The sequence below is a fragment of the Zonotrichia leucophrys genome, chromosome 8 (assembly GCF_028769735.1).
Source record: "Zonotrichia leucophrys gambelii isolate GWCS_2022_RI chromosome 8, RI_Zleu_2.0, whole genome shotgun sequence".
Lineage (NCBI taxonomy): Eukaryota > Metazoa > Chordata > Aves > Passeriformes > Passerellidae > Zonotrichia > Zonotrichia leucophrys.
Window position 1 is genome coordinate 7,412,247 of NC_088178.1, and position 21,741 is coordinate 7,433,987.

General features: G+C 46.0%; 1 protein-coding gene across 4 annotated transcripts in view; it reads right to left on the reverse strand.

The window, feature by feature from the left end:
* The window catches only part of SMG7 (SMG7 nonsense mediated mRNA decay factor), a 51,909-nt gene extending 36,058 nt beyond the window's left edge, over positions 1–15,851 (reverse strand). For 2 of the 4 annotated variants that reach the window (XM_064719448.1, XM_064719446.1), the window contains exon 1: positions 15,661–15,850. In XM_064719448.1, the coding sequence (XP_064575518.1) occupies positions 15,661–15,689 (29 nt within the window). In that variant the 5' untranslated portion in view covers positions 15,690–15,850. Of the gene's footprint in view, positions 1–15,660 lie in introns of all 4 variants that reach the window. The other 2 variants (XM_064719447.1, XM_064719449.1) reach the window with 2 other exon arrangements.
* Positions 15,852–21,741: the final 5,890 nt, after the last annotated feature.

Sequence of the window (21,741 nt, forward strand, 5' to 3'; positions counted from 1 at the left end):
ACTGTTAACAGTTTTACTTCTATAAAACAAGTTCTTACTGTTCCAAACTTTCAAGTGTTGCCACCTAATTTAAATGACCATAGTTTGCACAAAGTTCTGGAATTGCTTGCTTTGGGAGCTGGCAGGTTTGAGTGATTTCAGCTCTTACTGAGGTAGCAAGAGATCTTCAGCCTGTGGGTCATGGAATTAAATGTTCTAGGTGCCTTGGAAGGCCACTGCTAACACACACCAATGAAAAACACCTTTAACAGAATCATCTTATTGTCAATTTTATGTGCTAAGTAGTTTAAATCTTATTATTCCTCTTACAGGCAGCTGAAGCCAGGGTACAGCTAATTTCCTTGACCTGCAGTTTAATCAGATTATAGCTGTAGATCAAAGCCACAGAAACAAGTACCTCATCACCAGTAAAAACAAAAACCTACACTTCTGCAAGCAGATATAAAAGCAAAGCAATCACCACCTGAATACAAACCCCCTCCACAGGGAATCCTGCTCTATTCCTTTTGCGTTGTCACTGTGGCTGAGGAGGATGTCAAGAAATGGGGACACAGAGCATGGTTTTCCTTAATCCCATCTTCCCTCCTTCTCCTCTATTAGAAGCAAGTCATAAGAATCATCCTCAAAACACAACTACCAAAAGCAACTCTTTCCAAGTTTGATCAGAGCTGACAATCCTCCTCCTTGCATAAGGGTACAAGTACCCTTGCAGTCAGCTTCATTCAAACTCATTTTCTTCCTCCAGTTTCATGGAAGTCAGTTTCTGTGTCTCAAGATTTTAAAACGATGTGCCCCAAAGGTAAAAGCACGCCTAAGGAAAGTTAATGTGTTCTTAATCTCTGATTTAATCTACAGAGAGGGAAATACAAACCTCCTACACTGCTCAGGCTTCTGGCATTCCACTGCCTCCACCAGACTCTCTGCTGTCCCCCTCCTTACACAGCCTGGAGTCAGAACACGAGCTAAATCCCTCATAAATGAGGTCCAGCCATTCAGGATCAGCAATATGCCTCCATCTGTCCCACAGAACTCCTAAATTTATGCCAGGAGAGTAACCTGAAAACCATATACCAAACAAGCCATATTTTCCAATTCAAGCAAGAACAGCTGGCAATAAATGTAATGTTAGGACTACCTCAGGAAAGCTCAGCTGTGTTTCCATAGTAATTTTTAAAAAATACTGACTATGCTGTTCTTTAACCCATCATCTTGACCTACTAGTTATGTGGAATTTTATTAAAGACAGCAGGGATAAAAATAACCTCTAAATGGATGGTGCCCAACAAAGAGAAGCACAAAAACTCCAGTCACCTTTAACTTGTTAACCTTCCAGGACCTGACAGCATAGCTCCACAGGTAACCCTGACAGTATTTTCAGTATAGAAAAATTCTGGTTTAGTGTCCGGTTTATCTCGGCTGTTTGAGGGGCCTGGAAAGGCCCGAGGTGGCCTTGGGGCAGCCCGGGTATCGAAGGACGAGAAGAGGCTTCAGTTCTTCTTTCTGGTTTTATGTTTATTAATTGTTTATCTAAAAGATGTTCTTTCAGCCAGCAGAGATCTGCTCAGCAGTCAGCCATGGGCACACTGTCTCTGCCCTCCGGGCAGCCACGTATCTTTATACCCTTTGCTACGTATACAATATTTATCATTTTTCCCCAATACCATCTATTCTTATAACTCGGTGTACTCTTAGTAATAACCAATAGAAAGGTGCCACCGTGGCCAAAGAAGATGGAGGAGAAGAGGAAGAAGAAGAAGGACAGGACACACCCCAATTCCTCCATCTTACTCCTCTAAACCCCCCTGTACATAAATCCTAAACCTTGTGTCTCACTCTCTAATTAACTAATCCCTTCACCACTCACCCGGTGAAGCCCTCATCCTTGTCGTCTCCTGTGCAGGGTTAAAGTCCAGCTACCAGACACTTCTGGCAACATTCCAGGAGTCCCGAGACCCCCAAGGTGGTCTCGGAGGCTCAGTATCTCAGGACTGAGATCTTGAGATCCGACAGTTTAGTAACAGTAATAAGAATTTATTAGCTATAAAAAGGCATGCTCAGCAAATAATAAATAGATACTTAATATGGGTGGTGATTCAAGACATTGATATATTTTCACGTTAAGGAATACCTTCAAAAGAAAACTTTTAATAGCAAACAGTAAAAAAAGTAAAACTTTTGTGGAATACCCTGGCACATCCAAACTGCATTTACTACACTAGTTGACAATATGTCAGCTTTGCAGCTAACCTGAGAACAAGTGAAAGGCAAAACATTTAAGATCAAATACAAAATCCATCTGTATATATCTTCCAATTTTTAGACCATCCCTTGCATAAAACGCATTTTTTGCATTTTTCAAAACTAAGGCAATCTTAAAGGTACAAGTGCACAAAAACTTCAAGACTGCCCTCCAATCCTCTCAGTCATTGACAGCCCTCTCCCTTAAAGGAAGTTAGACACCGAAACAAAGCTCTGCTCCCTCACTACCCACAATAAGGAACTTTGGGGAAGCACACAGAAGGGTCACCAGTTCTTAGGGCTGTAGTCCTAAGAGGGATGTGAAAGGTTTACAACTGAACTTGCCATGATAATTCCCACGAGGTTTTGAGACTGAACAAGGAGAAGCAACAGAATTATTTTCTGAACAACAACCACAACCACCCCCCCAAACTATGCCCTTGTAATAAACATATAGTGTGATGTTTGCTCTTGCAAATGTTAAATGTATGTGATAAGTTTAAAAGAAATTCTGTTAAGATCTGGTGGTTTTTTAATATAAATTTTGTAATGTTGAAAGTTGATCTCCAACCATTGGGGAAGTTGAAGCAAGAAGGACTGCACAGAGGTGGGATGAAGGAGGAGCTGGGTCAGAAGAGTGACACGTGCACAAGTGCGGGGAGGGCTGGCTGGTCAATAGCATAAATAAGGATTGCTACGGGCGTGGGCCATGTGCTTGTCAATAGCATAAATAAGCATTGCTATGGGTGTGGGCTGCGTGCCTCTGGCTGCACTAAGCACCCAGCACTGTCCCTTTTAAGAAGTGAGGAGTTGTTTCTCACACCCTTTGTTCTCTTTCAAACCCTGGTGAGAGCATACACTACCAGGTCTCAGTGCTGATAAATGTATAGTAACACCAGCAGCAATTTGCTATATTACAGTTCCTGACTTGGTAAAACCACTTGCGTTAAGGGGCTGGAAACTGCAGACAACAGATGTTAGAACAAGTGAACATGACTTCTTTTAACAGCTTTTGCAATGAAAACCATTTCCAAAATTAGAGAAAATGCAGATATCTGAGCACTGAGATCAGCTTCAGATAGGTATCATCAAACCAGTTTCACAAAGTTCTGCTCCTCAAGTCAGCCCTGCAGAAGCCCAAACAGGTGAGCCAGGAGCTACCAGCCCTCCGGGATACTGCACAGGATCCCCCAGACAAGTGCAGAGAATTCAATTCAAAGGAAGGAATTGCAGTCAGTTCAGTGCCCCACTTGCCATGCAGACAAAATGTGCCCCCTCACCTGCCCACAGAGCTGGAGAGCAGTGACACACACCACACATTTCCCTCTAGAAAGGCCACTTTGCATCAAGAGGACAACAAGTGCAGCATCTAAATTCTGACTTTCAGCTCCACAACTTTCCTGCTGCCTCCAACCTCCACCAGCAGCTTGGAATATAAAACTCAGATCTCTTGCTCATTTTTGGTGTTCCCTACAGAACCCCTTCCTCAAACTGCCCCTTGCACAGAGGCAAATGCTGACCTTTATGCTCAGTAAGGCTGGAATGACTCCAACACAAAGGATCATTTAAGAGGAGTCAGTTACTGGGAATTTGAGATACTGTCTTCATTGCTAAGCAGCAGATGGATAAAGAGCAAATCCATTAGATGGTACCATCAGAGGTGGCAGAAATAAAGCACAAGTAATCCCTCACACTGTGTTTGTAGCAGGTTAGCTATGACAGATACAGTGGAGTTCAGTGTTTTCAACAGGTGCTCTCCAAGTCCTTATACTAAGATCTATGCCCAGATAGTCAAGGCCTTCCAAAATATAAGCCTTAAAGCAAAATTATTGATATTTAAATATTGTGGTCATTCAGTAACTGTAAACTGTTTTTTTGCAAATCCCATTTGTTTTATAAACTCCCAATCACATTAACATCACACAAAACACACATCTATGCACAAACATGACATACCCAAAAGTTTTAAAAAGCTTTTCATTATTAAGAGGTTTGAAAGGACACCACATGGTACACACAAGCCTTGACAAAAACACACCCTGATTACATCTGGATATGATCCTAATTGCAAGCGGCATCTTAGAAATTATTTTCAATTCTCCATCTTGAAATTACATGCAAACCATACTCTGAAAGCACAGTAACAGCAGAAGGCTGAACACCAGTCAGGGAGAATATTATACCCTCCATTTATGATAATTAAATGGGTACTCAGTACATCATTGCCAATCATTTACAGGAGTCTCATTAGCTGCTCCCCATTCTCTATCACAAACACATAGGCAATGCTGTTCTGAGATAAACTTACTTTCCAAGCAGAGAATATTCAAATAATTTCTGGCTTAGCAACACAAAACTCACCTGCAGTCTTCTACTATTGGTTCTCCTCAGGTCAGGAGTGGTTCATGCAGAAGGGCTGCTGCCTACAATACCCAAGCCCATCACCAAAACACACGGTAGTCCTGGAATGTGGGAAGTTACTCTGTTCTGTATTCAGCCGAAGGGGAAACCTATGACCAATCCAACCAGCTCAGATCTAGCAAATGTTATTAGCACAGAAGGAGGGAAGCAGATGGATACACTACTACAACTGTTCCCTCCAGGAAAGGTGCACCTTGGAGCTTTGGGAGCCCATCAAACACCAACAGGTCTGGAGGAAATGCAGCCTGGTTGAGGAGATGCAGCTCCATGGCCCAAGTCCAGCTGAGCTGGGCAGCTCTGCTCCAGCAGGCCCAAACTGCCTCTGAACAGGATCTGCTGCCACCATTGCCCCACTGAGCGCTGCCAGGTGCTCCCAGTTAACCAGTAACCTACTTTCCTGTTTTGAAAACTAATGGATTGGTTAGGAGCAAGCATCTGAGTAAATTTATAACTCCCAAGGTCGAGGCCTAAATATATTTATTAAAAAACAAAAAATTATTTCAAATTTAAATCAAGACCTAAAGACAGAGTCCTTTCTAGTTCTATGTCAGAAAAGTTCACATGATGTTCAGCTGACTACAAATCAGTATCTGTTTTATGAATCATATATGGAAAAACGTGGGGGTTTAGCAGACCTTTACTAAACATAAACTGTAGAAAAGAATAATGTGAATGCAGTTTTCCAGACTGCAGTATCCCTTTCAATAGCCAGACCAGACCTCATTATCTCCTGCAAAGGCTGAGGAAAAGGCTCCATAGCAATGGATTAACACATCCCACCTGAAGATCAAATCATAAGCCTAGAAAGGCCCTCCAAAGGTTATTTAGCCCATTCCATCACCCTGATGTTATTTCTGACAATCATTTAGTTGCTTGCTTTTAAAGTCCTACCAAGTCCCCTCCATAGCCCAAAGCAGCACCCTGGACATTGCCAAACCATTCCCACATGGCATTATGCCCTGCCTTCAGGAACTGCTCTGTGCCTTGGCTTCACCCACTCCAGCTCCTTCCTACCACCAAATCCCACAGCAAAAATCACCAGCCTTGCTCAACCCACTGCTACTCCTGCAACACGGGGAAGGGTACTGACTGTCCCTCACTCACAGAAGACATTCCCTGAATCTTTGAGGCACATTATTAAGCAAGAAGAGACAATGCCATCAAAAGATTCAACATGTGACCACATAGTTACCAGTTTTAACTCAGTATTTGTGTGTTACTCAGGCTGCACAAGCCAATGCAGCCCCTGCATTCCACTTTACAATCAACTACAGAGGGGTTTCATAGTCATTTGTTTTGTGTAGTGTACCAGCATGTCCAAAACAAGCTTGAAAATAGAATAATTTTAGCACTGTGCTTCAGCATTTGACAATAAAGCAGGGAAGTGAGGTGAATCATGCTGCTTTAATACCAAAATCTGAAATCCAAATGTTCAAGAGCATTTCCCATTATACACAAAAAATTTCCAGCACCTGAGTCCTTAAAGGCCCAAAGATCTTCATGTCTGTTGGATCTGTCCTTCCTGAAGACAAAACACTCTTGACCCACATCACCTAATGCTCCAGCATAGCAATTCTCAAATAATTATTTCAGGAATTAACACAACCAGTTATGCAGGGCAGAAGATACACTTTTGTAACCATCTTTAATCAAAGAGTACAGAATTTTAACTGATCTTGAATGAGTATCCCCAAATTCTTAGCACATAACATAATGTTACAGGCAGACACAGCACTTTTTTTAGTGCTGACTTCTGACTGGCCACCTATGATGGAAGGGACCAAAATAGTCTGTAGTTGCACAAGCAGCATCAGCAAGCACTTGATATCTTCATTAGAAACACACTGGAAATACTATTCTGGGTATATAATCTTTTATAATAATCTCTATAATAATCTTTTATAATAATCTCTAATAAATAATCTTTTAAGCCTTAAAGATTATTTTAGTCCTTGATATCAAACCCAGAAAACAGGTACTCCAGCTGAAGTCAGAGCAAGCCACAATCCCCTACAGATGTCTTTGCCCCAAGCCCCATATCTCCTACCATTTGCCTCAAAACAAAATAAATCTCTAAATTAAACAGTCATGGTATGTTCAAGCTGGGTGGAATACCTGCCAGACGTTCATGCCCTGGCATAATCTGTGTGACATGCTCATAAATTAAGGCCTGCTTTAATAATTCAGATGCATGTCAACAATGTAAATTAAGGATTTTACCACTTCTTTTCTAGTTAAAGATTTCACATATATGTTCAACATTTCACCTATCAATGGTATTAAGACAAATTGAAACACTCTAGATTTTTACTGCAAATCCACTCTGCATATTTTAATAACTGAACTTACAATCATTAACCAATATAGACATCTCACTTTTTTAAAAAAAATTGAAATCATATTTCCTCTATTTTTCTAGTAACTGGAGCAGTATGTTTGAGCTCTAAGAGCTGCTTCAGTTTTCATGTTTTTATACACTTTTGGTGGGTCTGGGTCTTTCTTTAATGCTTATAAGTGAGGTTTAAATCCTTTGAACACAATTCTTACCAACAGATTGGCTTTTTCCTGGGAATATCTGGCTGGATCAAGTCTCTCTGCTCACAAGTTTGGTTATGGCAATGTCATCATCAAGTACTTACAGTACTTCAACAATTTCAACAGCCAGAAGTCTTGTCCCATTCTTCCTTCTCCATAGGTATAGAGGATTAGCATTTCCATTTTCAGTTATTATTAGGCTAGTTTGGAAAATCTGCCCTGAAGATCCCTCATAACAGCTCAAGTGTACCTTGAACTAAGAGGAGGAATGCCCAAAGGCCCTGCCAAAAGCAGTACTGTCTGCAGAAGGAACCAAAGCTGTCAAAGCTTCTTTGGGTTAAAAAAAGATTATCACAGTCACAGCTGTTGGAGACACAGCAATATCCACATGCTTTCTCCACATCATGGCCAGACCAACACAGGACATGGCAAATCAAATCCCAGGAGAATTTCATGCAACAGACAGCAGCACAATTTACAGGACTATCATAAAACAAAGAGAAAAAATGGTTTTCCCAACAGATTTATCCAAAATGCATTTATTCTTCATGTGCATGGAAGTTAAGATGTGGTAAATAACATAGCACAGACTATGGGGGGTCCAGAGGGCCCAAAACAGGCAGGTTCCAAACAAACTGCCCTGTGCCACAGCCTGACCAAATAGGAACAACTCTCAAGGCCTCATTAAATCAAGACATCATGAAACACCACAGTCTGAAATAAAGATGCTTAATGCACAAAAGGCCTGTTTTTCTGTTTTCCAAAGGAAAAAGTAGTTTCCTTTAAGTAGTTCAGGAAATGTTCCCCACACTATTTTGGCAGAATCAGTCTTAAAGGTTCCACATTCAAAATGAATTTCTCATTTTCTAACAGCTAGAGAGTAGGTCTCAGATAATTCAGCTGTACAACAAGCAGGGCCTGCAGACTCAAAACAGACAATGCGTCAGAGGAGAGGATGGGGAGAAATAAAATAAAAATCAGCTTTACCCATACCACCATCAGACAAAGCAGAAAACTGTTCAATGAGGCTGAGCACTAGAGGACAGTTTCAGCACCAAAAACATGAAATAAAAAATGAGAAATAGACTGCTGATGTATTCAGGATATAGTAAGTACTTTCAGAAATATTATCTTTGTTTTCTCTGAAGATGGAAGAGAACATTAATTCAAGCAGGACTCCTAGATACCTCAAGGGTATCTTTGATTTGAGTCCCATCAGTGAAATTCAGTCTGTCACCCACAGCTCTGTAACTCAAGAGATTCAGAGACTCCTCAGCCTTCTGGTTCCTTATGATAATCCCTTGAGTGTAGAAGTGTGAATAATCCCAGAGAAGTCCGACTGGAATACAGAAAGGAGAACAAGCGCACCTAATGTCACTCCAAAAAGTTTATTCCACCCCAGCTCACAGGATTACACGGATCTGAACAAGTACCTGCTGATATAACTCAGAGGGATTTAAATACCCAGCCTCAGAACACTGTTTAAGGCATTTCCCCCTCATTTGGTCATCTGGGTAGTCCCCAAGTTTACAACGAAAAGTTCATCCTGAATTCAAATGGGAAGAGAGGCAGTGGGCAGACAAGTGTAGAAATGTAGCCCAAAGGCAGGACTTGGAGCAGGGCTGCACAAGTGGCAGCTGGTGATGGCTCCAGTACAGCTGAAATGCTTCCAGCAATGCCCTGCCCAGGGCAACCACTCCAGTGCTCAACAGGCACACACAGACAAAGCCACCAGCCCTCCACCCTGGGATCATGAGAAACGATGGCCCAGAGTCCTCACATCACCTCACAACAAACAATCTGTTATTCCTCTATTCTGCCCACAGCAGTAAGATGGAGAAATAAGTTACCATATCCCTCCCTGAGCACAGGAAAACCCATGTTTTCCCAAACACCACTGAAATTTATTACCTCCCTCATAACACATTAAAAAGTACAGAATCCAAGTATGCATCTCTGCTAATGATTTTAAGGAAAAAATCTGTGGGTTTATTCCCCTCCTGCCTGACAGCAGCTGTGCAGTTTTTCCAGTAAGATGAGGACAATCCTCAAGTTCAAAGTAATGAAAGCAACAACTAGTGTCCTCCCACATATATTCCTTACAAATTATAGCTTCATTCTTTAACTGCTCTTCTACCAGCCTGCTGCTATGAGTGAATCTCTGCTACTGTCGTGAAGATGAAGAACCCTTAAACCTCTACAATCCCCAGCAGCTCCTCATCCAACATAATCAGATCCTACAGCAAATTACGCACTCTTCCCTCCCCAGCCACCATGCACTTGAACTGCAATTATTTCCCTTCTATACTCATTTTTGCTGGCTGAGCAGGGCAGGGAACATGCCAAGGTATTTATCCATCAAGTCACTGACTTCTCCCATCAACACAACCTTTTCTTCTCCAATAGGAAATGCCCACAACAGCAATGTGGCAAACTAAAAACAAGCAGAGAAGATTCAATTTCCAGATACATTGATTTAAACAGATTTAAGTTGCTTAAATTAAAAGTTTGTGATACAATTCAGTGCCCAGATCAGCTTATTTAGAGGCCAAAATCATCTCACTGACCAAGCTATGGTTACTTGTTACAACTTCTTAGGATAGAAGAACAGACTTTACAAGTAGCCAGAATATCACAGTATACTTTACACTGAATACTTAAATAAAACAGCTAATTCACCCAGGAAATGTACTCTTACCATGCACTGAAATGAAAAAACTGAGGAAAAAAAACCCCATACTCAGGGATGGGGGCAGCCTTCTCAAAATGCTTTGGTGCCCTCCCTCATTAACACTTCAGACAAGCATCACCTGGTTTTACTGCCACAACAGAAATTTCTCTTTTCCAAAAAAGATCAAACTACACAGGAATATGCAGGTTAGAACAAGAACTAATTGCTACAGGAATCATCCCTGCCATCAAAAATAAATAAATAAATACATGAATACAGCTGTAACTTTACTTACACTAACCTGCACTTCTAGGTCACTGGAACACTGTGGTGCAAGTAACCTCCCAGCAGAGCACAGAGTGCAGTAAGAGCACACACTGTGCTCTGCAGCAAGGGGAGACTCTCAGCCCAGACTGGAAAGAGAGGTATGCTTTGTGGACAGTGAGACCAGGTAGATTCTATAAGGATGATATTCTACATATAGCTAGAGTCATATTCTAGGAAAGAGAACACTATTTACTGGGGCTGTGGGTCAGTGAGCACTTTACTGATAATGAGCACTATCACTCCAAGCAGCAGTCCCACCCCACTCTTAACCATTAGTGCCTCAATCCTGTTGCACACAACTTCACCCCTTTTGTCAGTACATCTGTAGCAACACAATGAATGGGATCAGGAAACCAACTTGGACCAAGCCCCATGGGTAAAAAACAAAACTAAAGCAGTTTTAACCTAGTGTGATTACCCAGTTCGGCTTCTTTAGACTTGGCCATAAACTCATAAACTTATGCCCTCAAATCAGGGCTGAGGGTGAGAAACTTCCATCAAGAGCTGTTCAAGTTTAAAACCCACCCTTGTATGGCCAAGCTTTTGCCAAGTGCTCAGCAAGTCACGTTCTCTGGTTACTGCAGCCCTCTTCTCCCTGGCACATGTTCACCTTCCTGCCAGCCCCTCCAGCAGGAAAATACAGCTAGCACCTGAAAACCTGCCCAGGCACTGCCCCCCCTGCTGCTACCTCCGTATGGAGGAGCATGCCCACAGCCCAGCACAGACACCAGCACAGCTCAGGGCAAGTTCTGGAAGTGCTGCTTTACCCCAGCTGGGCTCTGCCTGCTTCTCTCTCACCAGGCACATTGCTTTGGATCACCCACACATGACCACCTAACCAGCTAACTTTCACAAACTTATAATGGCAGCAACCAACTTCAGGACACTTCGACTTGTTTCCTCAGGAATCTAGGTTTGAAAAACAACAAGTTATCACAGGTATGACAGTGACTTTAGCACAAGTTGTCCCTGGGTGACAGGAAGATACTCAATAATTTGGATGCCCATGATAGGAAAAAGGGAACAAGTAATTGCTGCCCAGACACCTGAGGAGTATGGTGTGTGTCTTGGAGCTCTCAGCAAGATGTATTTCCTTCAGCAGAAAGCTCAGTGGGGTACTGCTTGACACTTTTTTGATTGTGATTCTTTTTACTTTATAGGTCACCACAAAAAGCTTGTTGATCCTAAGTAAATAGCAGTCATCATCAATCTTTGCCTTTTTAAATCATTATTCTCACCCTCAAAGAAGAATAAGAAGTGTTGCTCATATTAAATATTGGCAGAAATTCTAGCCACCAAATGGTGGAGACATCTTGTATAGAGAAAAAAAAGACAAAACTAGAAGGGAGACTTTATGTTCCCCAAAGAAAACATCAAGCTATGAGGGCCTTCTGGAAGGCCAAAGCAGACCCCACTATGTCTCCCCTGCTTAAAATTCAAGAGCAGACACTGTATGAAAGTAGCATTAATCATTTCAGAAAACAAAAACCTGGAGGGAATACTTCCCAAGACTGATTTGGTCATGTTCAGATACCAAGACAAACCAAGAAAGCAGTGGAACAACTGGAGCAGGGCCTCCAGAGCAGTCAGGGCTGGAGCAGAGGCTGTGGAGCCAGGCTAGGTCAGGGTGAGGCAGGGAAGGCTCCAGGGCACCCACAGCTGCCACATGCCTCCAGGGAGGGGACTGAGAGGATAGATCCAGGCTCTCCACGTGGGAGCACAGGAGACAATGGGCATAAGACAAAACAGGAGAGGTTCAGACTAGATGTACGGAAAATCTTTTCCACCACAAGGATATTCAAGCTGCCCCAAAAGGCTGAAATGTCTCCATCCCTGGAGGTTTTCAAGCCCTGGGCACTTGGTCTGAGCCCAGAGCTGTCCCTGCTGCGAGCAGGAGGCTGGACAGGAGCCTCCTGAGGCCTCTCCCCCAGCCTTGTGACCCTGCCAGCTCCAGAAATCCATTGCAGGGACACAGAGTTCTCTGTTAAGAGGTTACATTTACTAACTTTTTCCCTTATATACTCCCAAGATAATTAAATAACTGACTTAGCCCTGCTGAGACTCATTCAAGCAGTATTCTGGTTGGTGCCTTTCCAGCACAGACAAGCATCACCTCTACATCATCCTGACCAGGAATCAGTACCAGAACATGCTCACACACAGACTGCAATTACCTCTGCTCCAGCCTCCTCCTCTAACACAGAAGAAACTCTGCAAAGAGGTGTGTCACAGGCTGGCAGACAGCAAAGGAGTAACCATGAAGAGACACAGCAGATGCACAAGTTAATGGAGCTACTGATGAGTCTTCAAAAAAGAGACCCACAATTTGAATTATTAAAGCAGTCAAACCTTTAATGAATTTGGTTATAGCCTCATCATAAGGCTACAGGAAACTACCTACTGGTTCATCAGCACTGGAATTTCTAAGCAGTGCTCAAGCCCTGTAATTCAAGCACTTTTTATTCTACATTTGGGCTTGTGTTAAAAGCCACAGTTTACCAGAGCAACACCACATTTAACTGGTAACTGAGCTCACATCTTTTTGAAATGCAGTTGAGACAATCATTTATCAAATTGCTAAACTTCTGAATCCTAGTTAACTCCTTTTTGAACATTAACATAAAATTGGCATTGAAGATCATTTCTCTAAAGTGAATAAACATGGACTAAAGCTCAACACTGGCTTATAAAATGGATGTGCTCAGAAGTTTCTGTGCTATTGTGTCAGAAAGCCTATCAGTGATAGGGCTTGAAAGTGACTTCTTTTATATCTAGCAGGATACATGAAATGTCTAGTTTAAGACAAGTGCCCTGTGAGATTAATTTGATTTCTGGGGAGTACTTGTAGATTCCCCAAGCAGCACAAATAGCATGGATACAAATTTTCAGCCAGATGTGATGAACAGATTCACCTGAACAGGGAAACCTGAACAGTGTCCCTGTTCCCTAAAGTATCTTTTAGGTTCTTGTCTCCTAAAAGAATCCTCTGAAAGGTCTACTCACCTTATCAGATGCAATGCAAATCTTTGAGAAGCGACTCAAACAATGACTCCAGTGAAGTATGTAGGAAACTAGATGGGAGAGAATATACTGCAATACACTTGACAGATGACTTTGAAAAGGATAAAACTGGGAAAGCAAAAATCCCAAAAATCTATTGCAACATAGAAAGATGACTTAAAACAGACTTCCCTATAACTTTTCAAAGACTCAGTCCATGAAGCCTGACCTTATTTGCTCTTCCTGGAAGACTTCTGTAGGGGGCTCATGTGTTCCTCAGTTCTCACAGGTTGACTGAAGGGGCACAGTCCTTCAAGGATAGCATTTTAAAATAGCTGATTCACACACATACAGAAAGCAAGAACCCAGAAGTGGAAGAGTTAAGGTAGTCCAGCTAAAAGTCCATTCTTCCCCACTCATCTTTTCAACAGCTTGATTCTTGCAGAGTCATTATTTCACTAGGTATTCAATCTCCTAAGTATTCACTAGGTATTCAAACTCCTTAGTGTTAAGACAATGAAGACAGCAGAGACTGCTCGCCTCATGTCTTCATTTGGCACAACATTTTGCTAAGCTGCCCTCTCACGTTGTTACACTTTGGTCTATTCCTTCCTCATTACAGTCGGATTGAGCCTGTCCTGCCTCAGTAAAAAGGAGCATGCCCTCCTCCTTAAGGACTAACAGAACTGGCTCTGAGAGTCTGAGGCTTAATTCCCAGTTCCCTTTATGAGCTTGGGCTGCAGCAATCTGCAGCTGCATTTCTGCCCTATGCAAATCAAACAATTTAAATGAACGTTCTGTGGATGCAAAAAGCATTTCACAGCTTTTCAAGGAAACCTTCCCCAAGCACACCTTCCACAGAGAGAACAAACCCAAATGATCTTCAGAGGCAGAAGGAAGGTGATGACAAGTTTAGAAGAGGGACTGCCCTGTTGTTTTAGGAAGAGAGCCCTTTATAAAGGTTCTTGGTGACAGAGACACTGGCTGTAACACATTAGTTATGTGCACACGCTCCAGTCCTGTTGCTTTGGCACAACATAAACAAAGCAGCCAGGAAAAAGCAGGAACAACCCAGGATGAGCTGAAGTGTGGGAGGAACAAAGAGAGGAGAAACTGGTGATTCCTGCCCACAGCTTGCAGGAAGGATTTCCAGCTTGGCACAGCAAAATGCTAAGGAAGAGCCTGGTGGTGCAGGAAGGTGACAGGAGCAGGGATATGTGTAACATGTACAGCCTCCCACAGCCCAAAGGACACGTGCACTCACAAGAAGGAACAGGGAGCCAGATGTTACAATATTATTAACACCTGTCCTACAATAAAAAAGCAAGTCTTTTACTGATAGAAGATTGCTGATAATAAAGCATTTTAAAGCTTTGTCATGATGTAAGAGGAAAGAAAGAATGAAGAAGTTTCATGACAGCATAGGTGTACTCACCTGGAAGAGCAAAATGTCATAAACTCACTATTAGATAAAAAAGATTACATTTTTTTCGTTTTTGAAGAAATCAGCTTGAGGTAGGATCTGGCATAACAGAAGGAAGCAGAGGTAATAGACAGGATGAGGAGGAATTTGGAGAGCCAGCAAGGAGAGACTGCTGAAGTGTTGCAGAACTCTGTATAGAAAGTGCTTTTGAAATGTAAAATCCTCACTGAATTCACTCCTCCTAAATCCTTCCCGAGCCCTGAACTCCTCAGAAGGAACGTGCATGCCCTTTTGGCATACCTACTCCTTTTCCATGAGGTGTTCTGGAAGCATCAGGGATGACACAACACGATCAACCCGGGCAGTGAGTACTTTACAGCTACTGAAAAGCCATTTGTAGCTCACGACGCTGCTCTCCAAAACCACTAGAGAACGAGCATTTGGGCATAGGTTCACCCAAACGCTAAGTTCACCCCAAAGCCTATCTAAGTTCTGCTCCTATCACCGTGAGCTATCTCATGCTCTCGACTTGAGGCACTGAGGACCGGTTCTGTTTCAAGGCACAGCCCTGGCAGCCTCACTCCTCTCCCAAGCCTGGGCTGCCCGTGCCCGGCACGGACCGGCTGTGCCAGCCGTGACTGGGGACTCGCAGCTGATGGCGAGGGCTGAGCCACGGCTCCAGCGACTCCCGTTCTCCCAGAGCACCTCCCGGGGCTGCGAGCGCCGCTCCCGCTCCACAGCCGGGGTCAGACCTGGCGGTGGCTCCGCAGCGCTGGCTTACGGGGGAAGCGATGGGGAATTCCGCCCGGGAAGCCGCCGGACTCTCCCACCCTCCCAAAGCACCGGCGTGACCTTGCTGGGGAGCCCTGGGCCATGCGGCAGCCGAGCCCGGCCGCCCGGGGGGCTCCGGAGCGCGGCGGCCGGTCCCGCACACCGGCCCGGGCACGGCCCAGCGCCCCGGAGAGCCGCTGCGAGGCCCGAGGGCTCCGGGTCCGCCCGCTCCCCGCCGCTCCCGGGCCGCCCGCTGCGCCCCGGAGAGACTCACCGGAGATACTGCGCGCACAGCAGGCTCATCCTCCGCCGCTCGCCGCCCGTCCCGCCGCGGCTCTCACAGCCCGGGCCGGCCCGCCGCCCCCGCGCCACCGCCGCCGCCGCCTCCCGCCGCCGCCATCTTCCCGTGCAGGGCCCGCGGGGAGGAAGGGGCGGGGTGTTCCCGCTTTGCGCTCCGGCCGGGCAGGCCCGCCCGCGTCCCGCCGGCCCCGCCGCTCCGGCCCCTCGGCGGCCCGGGCAGCCCCGGCTCCGCCGCTCCGGCACCGGCGGCGTCCACTCGCCGTTCGCCCGCCCCGCCGAGCCGCTGCGGCCCTCCCGCCGCGCCGGCCGCGCTTCCGGGCCGGACCCCGCCCCCGCCGGCACTTCCGGCGGCGCCACCGGCAAACCCTTCCCCCGCCCGCTGCCATGGCAACCGAGGGGGCGGTGGGGCGTCGCCATGGCAACCGCGGCGCATCCCGGGGCCTGCATCCGCCGCCCGAGCCGCGCCGCCGCCGCCGGCTTTGTCACCGCTCCCCTCGGTCCCGGAGGGGCCACTCGCCGGGAGGCCCGTGGGGCTGGTGGGGGCCCCGCCACAGAATTACAGCAACACAGAACGGGGCAGGTTGGAAGGGACCACAGTGGGTCATTGGGTTCCACCTCTCTGCTCAAGCAGGGTCATTCCAGAGCACATGGCACAGGATTGTGTTCTGACAGGTCTGGAATATCTTCAGTGAGGGAGACTCCACAGCCTCTCTGGTCTCTGTTCCAGTGCTTGGTCACTGCACAGGAGAGAAGTTCTCCATCATGTTCAGGTGGAACTTCTTGGGCATCCATTGCTGCCCACGGTCTCTTATCCCACTGCTGGGCCCCAGGGAGCAGAGCCTGGTCCTTGCTCCGAGCCCTCCCTGCAGACAGGGACACGGGGATGAGGGCCCCTCTCAGCTGAGTCTGCTCTGAAGGCTGAACAGCCACAGGTCCCTCGAGAGAGCTGCTCCATGCCCTTCCTCATCTCCTCAGCCTCCTCTGGGCCTGTCCAGGAGCTCCAGCTCTCTCCTGCCCTGAGACAATTAGGTCACACTGGGGTTTATTTTCTCCAGGCTGAACAAACCCAGTTGTCCCAGCCTTTCCTCATAACAAAGCTGCTCCATCCCTCTGATATCTTGGTAGCCTTGTCTGGACTCGCTCCAGCAGCTCCATGTTCTTCCTGTGCTGGGGACTCTGGAGCTGGACAGAGTGCTCACCTCAGCATGGAGCACATGAGGCAGTAACCTTGCACCTGCGTGCAACATTCTATCACTGCTCAGTATTTACAGTATTTCCACTATTTATCCCATGTGGTCCCACCTTCCATGCTGACTGGGTGACTTCATTTGTGCTCCAATTTGTTTTTTTTTTTTTTAATGGCTGGAAAAATCCCACTGAGTTCAGTGTCCATTTGAGCAAATGAGCCAGCCTGAAGAAATGAGACAGAGGAACATTTTGGTATCAGATGAGCATGAGGTGTCTGGCTAATAAAAGTTGTGTCATTTGAGTCTGCAAGTGACCTCAGGACAAAATGAAAGATCATGTTTCAAAAATAAGTCCCCCACATTTTTTTATACTGAAAATATAAAAAATATATATTTTTTTTATATTGAAAATATATTCAGGTGTGGATATTTTAATGCACAGAGGTGGCACTGGGCTGTCCTCTGTCTCTGTGCCAAACTTTGGCTTTTATGTTTTGCGACATCACATTTTCCTGCTGCTCAGCATGAAAACCTGGGAGCAAGCAAAGATGAGTGAACAGCTCAACAGCTGAACGATGAAACATCAAATTCTCTGCAGGTTTGGTGATTATTTCAATCCAAATGTTGTGATGTGGGGAATTAGCACTCAACAGCATTTGAAGGAAGAAACAAAGCATGAAGATATCTAAACAATCCTAATTTTGTCCTCTATTCTTCCTGATCAGTAATTATGTTATCATGAGTTAAGTGTATTTGTTGTCATCCAGATTATCCTACCTAGATTTTGAATTGTTAGTGACAAAAGCCTCATCTTACCCTAATAATAACCTCTTTCCCCCAAATATAACTTGTATGTAAAACTTCAGGAATTTCAGCTGTGTAGAGTTTTGTTAAGTCTTCATTATTCCCTTGCAAATACCACCCAGAAGAAAGGAAAAAAAATATAAAATAGGCCTCATTTCTTAGAGGCACTCCTTCTAATCCTTACAATTCATAAAGTAACATATTTCCTTTTAATTTTTTGAGAATAAGTGTTGCACATTCTGAGCAGAAGTACCCTTTCACACTGACTAAAAGCTAGCTCACTTTTGGAAGGGAGAGAGCCAGCAGCCATTCCCAGGGATCCATGCTGGGTGCCTTGGCCTCACTGCCCATCCTAGGAACCCAGCCACAATCCCACCTGCACAGACTGATCCGAGCTGTAACCTCAGAAACATTAAAAGGGCTGCCAAGATAATTGCACCTGTAGCCAGTGTTTAGCTGGTGTTGCTGAGTGTGGGCAGGAGAGAAGTCAGTTCCCAGGCTGACCTTCCCCAGGAGATTGCCTGGAATGTCAGGCCAGTGTCCCAGAAACACTGCACAGCTCTTGGGGTCAGCTCACAGTCCTCAACCTCAATAGATCTCCAGCTTTATCTCATGGCACCCTTGGGCATCTTCTTCCAGTGCATGATGAACCAAGCCCTGAGAAGACCTCCCCAGTCTACTCATAAGTTTTCAAACCTCAGTTATCAGCCATGTCTTTCACTGGCTGCTTTTCAGCCTTGCTTACTCCTTCCTTGTTTGAGTGTCTGCTCCTACAATGGGTCATCCAAAGTGGAAGATTTCTCCCTTTGGGCCGGGCTGTCCCACCCCATGAGGCCTCAGACCTGGTCACCGTGGGTTTGGCAGCTCCCTCCATCTCAACAAGGCTCCCACCACAGCAGCTACCTCTGAGTGATTCCATTTATTTTTATTCCATTTATTTATGCTGTTGTTCCATTAGCAACTGGGTCAGCTTGGCCTGTCTGGCCTGGCCCAATCTGCCAGCTCAGTCTGGCTTCTTTATATTTGCAAATCCCTTCCCTCCCATGGGCTGGGTTTGCAAGCCTGAGTTTTGGCTAGATATATTCAGACTATATCTCAAAAATGGGTATAAACTAAAAATCTGCCTTTGTGGGAACCAGGGGTTTTATTCCAACTGGGCCAGCAGGTGAACACTCCCTTATTCAAGATTTTTTGCTTCTTCTCAAGGAAAGGCTTCTTTCTTTCTTTTTTTTTTTTTCTTTTAAAGTGCATTGTTGCATTACAAAAATTTCTTAGAGTCATAGGGCTGGCATGTGGGGAGCAGAACTGAATGTGCTTCTCAACCCTTATCAGAAAAGGCTCCAAAATGTGCCAGGATGGGTTCACAAATGGTTTAAGCCCCTCTAATTGTCCTTTTCTCTGATTGATTTGAGTTCTTTTGAAGCATTTGCAGAGTGTCAGTTTAAAAGCCTTAAGCTGGAAGGTTTCTGTTCCTGCTCCCAAGAGGAGGGACAAGGTGATAGGCAGTTCTGGGGGAACTGAGGGGTCCCCATCCCTCACCCCAGTGAACCCCATGATCTTCCTGCCTTCTGCTGCATGGCCCCCTGCTCTGGGGGCCTGGCTGTGCAGATGGTGAAGAGTTGGACAAATCCATGTGCAGAAATACCCTTGATGTGAGCCACAGGCCATATTTCAGGTGTGCTTAACAGGTCTCAAGTCCCATTGGCAACGATTTTGCAGTGCTGATATGAGCTCCCTGTGTTCCTCCATGCAGTTGTCCTCCTCAGGGAATAAACCCCAGCTAATCATCTTTCTGCCACCTCTGTGTCCTGCTGTGCCAGCTCTGCAAGTGGCAGATGGCTGCTTGCCACCATGGGCTGCTGGAGCTCAAATCCACTGAGGGTCTCAGGGTGCTCCAGCGCTGCACAGCAACCCCTGGGAGGCTGGCAGGGGACATCTGGCTCCTGCAGCTGGGGCTGCTGTCTTCAGCCATGGGAAACCTGCACCCACATGTTCAGGGAAAGCAGCAAGTGAAAGAAAATACATGCTGGGTTGGGTAACACTGAGGGGAAAAGGTGAAATAAGCACTGCACAGCCTTGCAGGCATCGCTCCCGCACCAAAACCTGGCGCCGCTCCCCAGCCGGCAGCGTTGCTAAGTGACAGCTGATTTACCACATCACTCACCATCCAGCAGGAAAGCCAGGGAAGAGCCAGAGACTCTGACACAGACCTCATCCTCACATGGCCTGGCAGTGCTGGGTTCCACCTTGTCCCCACCATGGCCAGGCAGTGCCATGGGGACAGGTGATCTTGATCTTTCACTGGTGGTTAAGGTCAAACTCTCAGTGTGAAACAAAGCAGGCAGAGAATTCAGCTGCATGGCAGGAGCTGTCAGGACTAGTGGGATGTGTTTGGCATCACCAGGCAGTGGGAGAACTTGGCCACCAGCAGTTTTGTCCACTTGTGCCTTCTGCAACAGCAGCGCTTAATGCCCTACAGCTGCAGGTTGTATAAGCTGCAGAAGGGAAAACATGCTCCCCTGCAAAATTCCCTATGCAAAATTGGCAGGGAATGGGGTCAGGATTAACAAAAAAATTCAGCTGTCTCACCTCAACTTCAGTCGCTTCTATATAAAAGGAATCAGTGAAGAATCTTCTCATAAGGGGCACACCCCATATTTCATATCAGGGCGGTTGTACCACCCCAAAGGGAAGGGGGTAGGGCACCATCCTGAGTGGGAATGTGCAGGAGAGGAGCACCCATTTCCTAGGTTCATTCCCTAGTGGTCTTGCTCCTTCATATCACTCAGGCTGATGAGTGTCCCAGCACCTGGCTGAGCTGGGGGGGAAAAAGTTTTTGAGCAAAACACTGTTAATAATTAATCTTAGCAGGACAAGGAGAAACACAGCACAGTGCTGTGGGTAGGGCTAAAAGCCTCTGCTATGAGAAGGCAGAAATTAATGCCTGGGGAGTGTCCTCTTAAGGATAGAGGAGGAAGACAAATGAAGGTAGCAAGGGAGACCTGTTGGTGGCAAAAAACTCCCTGCTGAGAGGAAAATCTATGTGTAGGAGCCAGAGATAAGGCCAGGACAGCCTTCAGGAAGGGGCTGAAGACAGCTGCATGCAGCTCTTCTTAGTGTCTGTAGGCAGAGAGGGCTCTGCTGGCCCTTGCTCAGGGCAAGGATCTTCTTTAGTGAAGAACAACAATGCTGCAGTCCTAAAAATGAGACATTTAGAGAATTAGACAGCTGTGTAGTCTGGTACTAGTTTGTCTTGCAGTAAAGTCTGGTTTTTGGTGAATGCATAGCATCTATTTAATGTTGGTGTCTTTCAGGCAATGAAATTGATGTGTTGAAGCTGAAGCCCCATAAGTTATTTTCCCTAATGGGCTGCAACAATGTTGTGCAAGGGCTGGAGCAGCTGGGAGACTTATGCGGGTACCACCTGAGCAGCAGGGGGAATACATGTTGCTGCTCATGAGCACTGAGTTGTGCAGATCACAGAATCAGTTAAGCTGGAAAAGACCTCTGAGGTCATCAAGTCCAGTCTATGACTAATTGCCAACTTGTCAACTACATCATGGCATTGAGTGCCATGTCCAGTCTTTCCTTAAACACCTCCAGGGACAGTGACTCTACCACCTCTCTGGGCAGCCCATTCCAATGTCTAATCACCTTTTCTGTGAAGAAATTCCTCCTGATGTCTGTCGGCCTAGGACTATGTCTTCTTGTTCTGTCCCTGGTTGCATGGAGAAAATACTGACCCTCCCCGGTTGCACCCTTTTTTCAGGGAGTTATAGGGCATGATAAAGTCACCCTTCAGCCTCCTCATCTGCAGGCTGAACCTCCCGTTCCACCTCCTCGGTCCTGGGGATGCCGGCGTGTCCCTGCTGCGCCTCTGTGGATGTGAGCGCACACAGAGCGAAGCGTGCCTGGGCGCAGCTGTGTCGGGCCGAGTGCCGCTGTCCCCGCGGGCTGTGACACGAGAGCACACACACACACACGCACACGCGTGTGCGGGACCCCGCGGGGCCGCGCTGCCGAGGGGCGGCCCCGGCCCGGCTCCCGCAGCCGCGGCGCCGCCC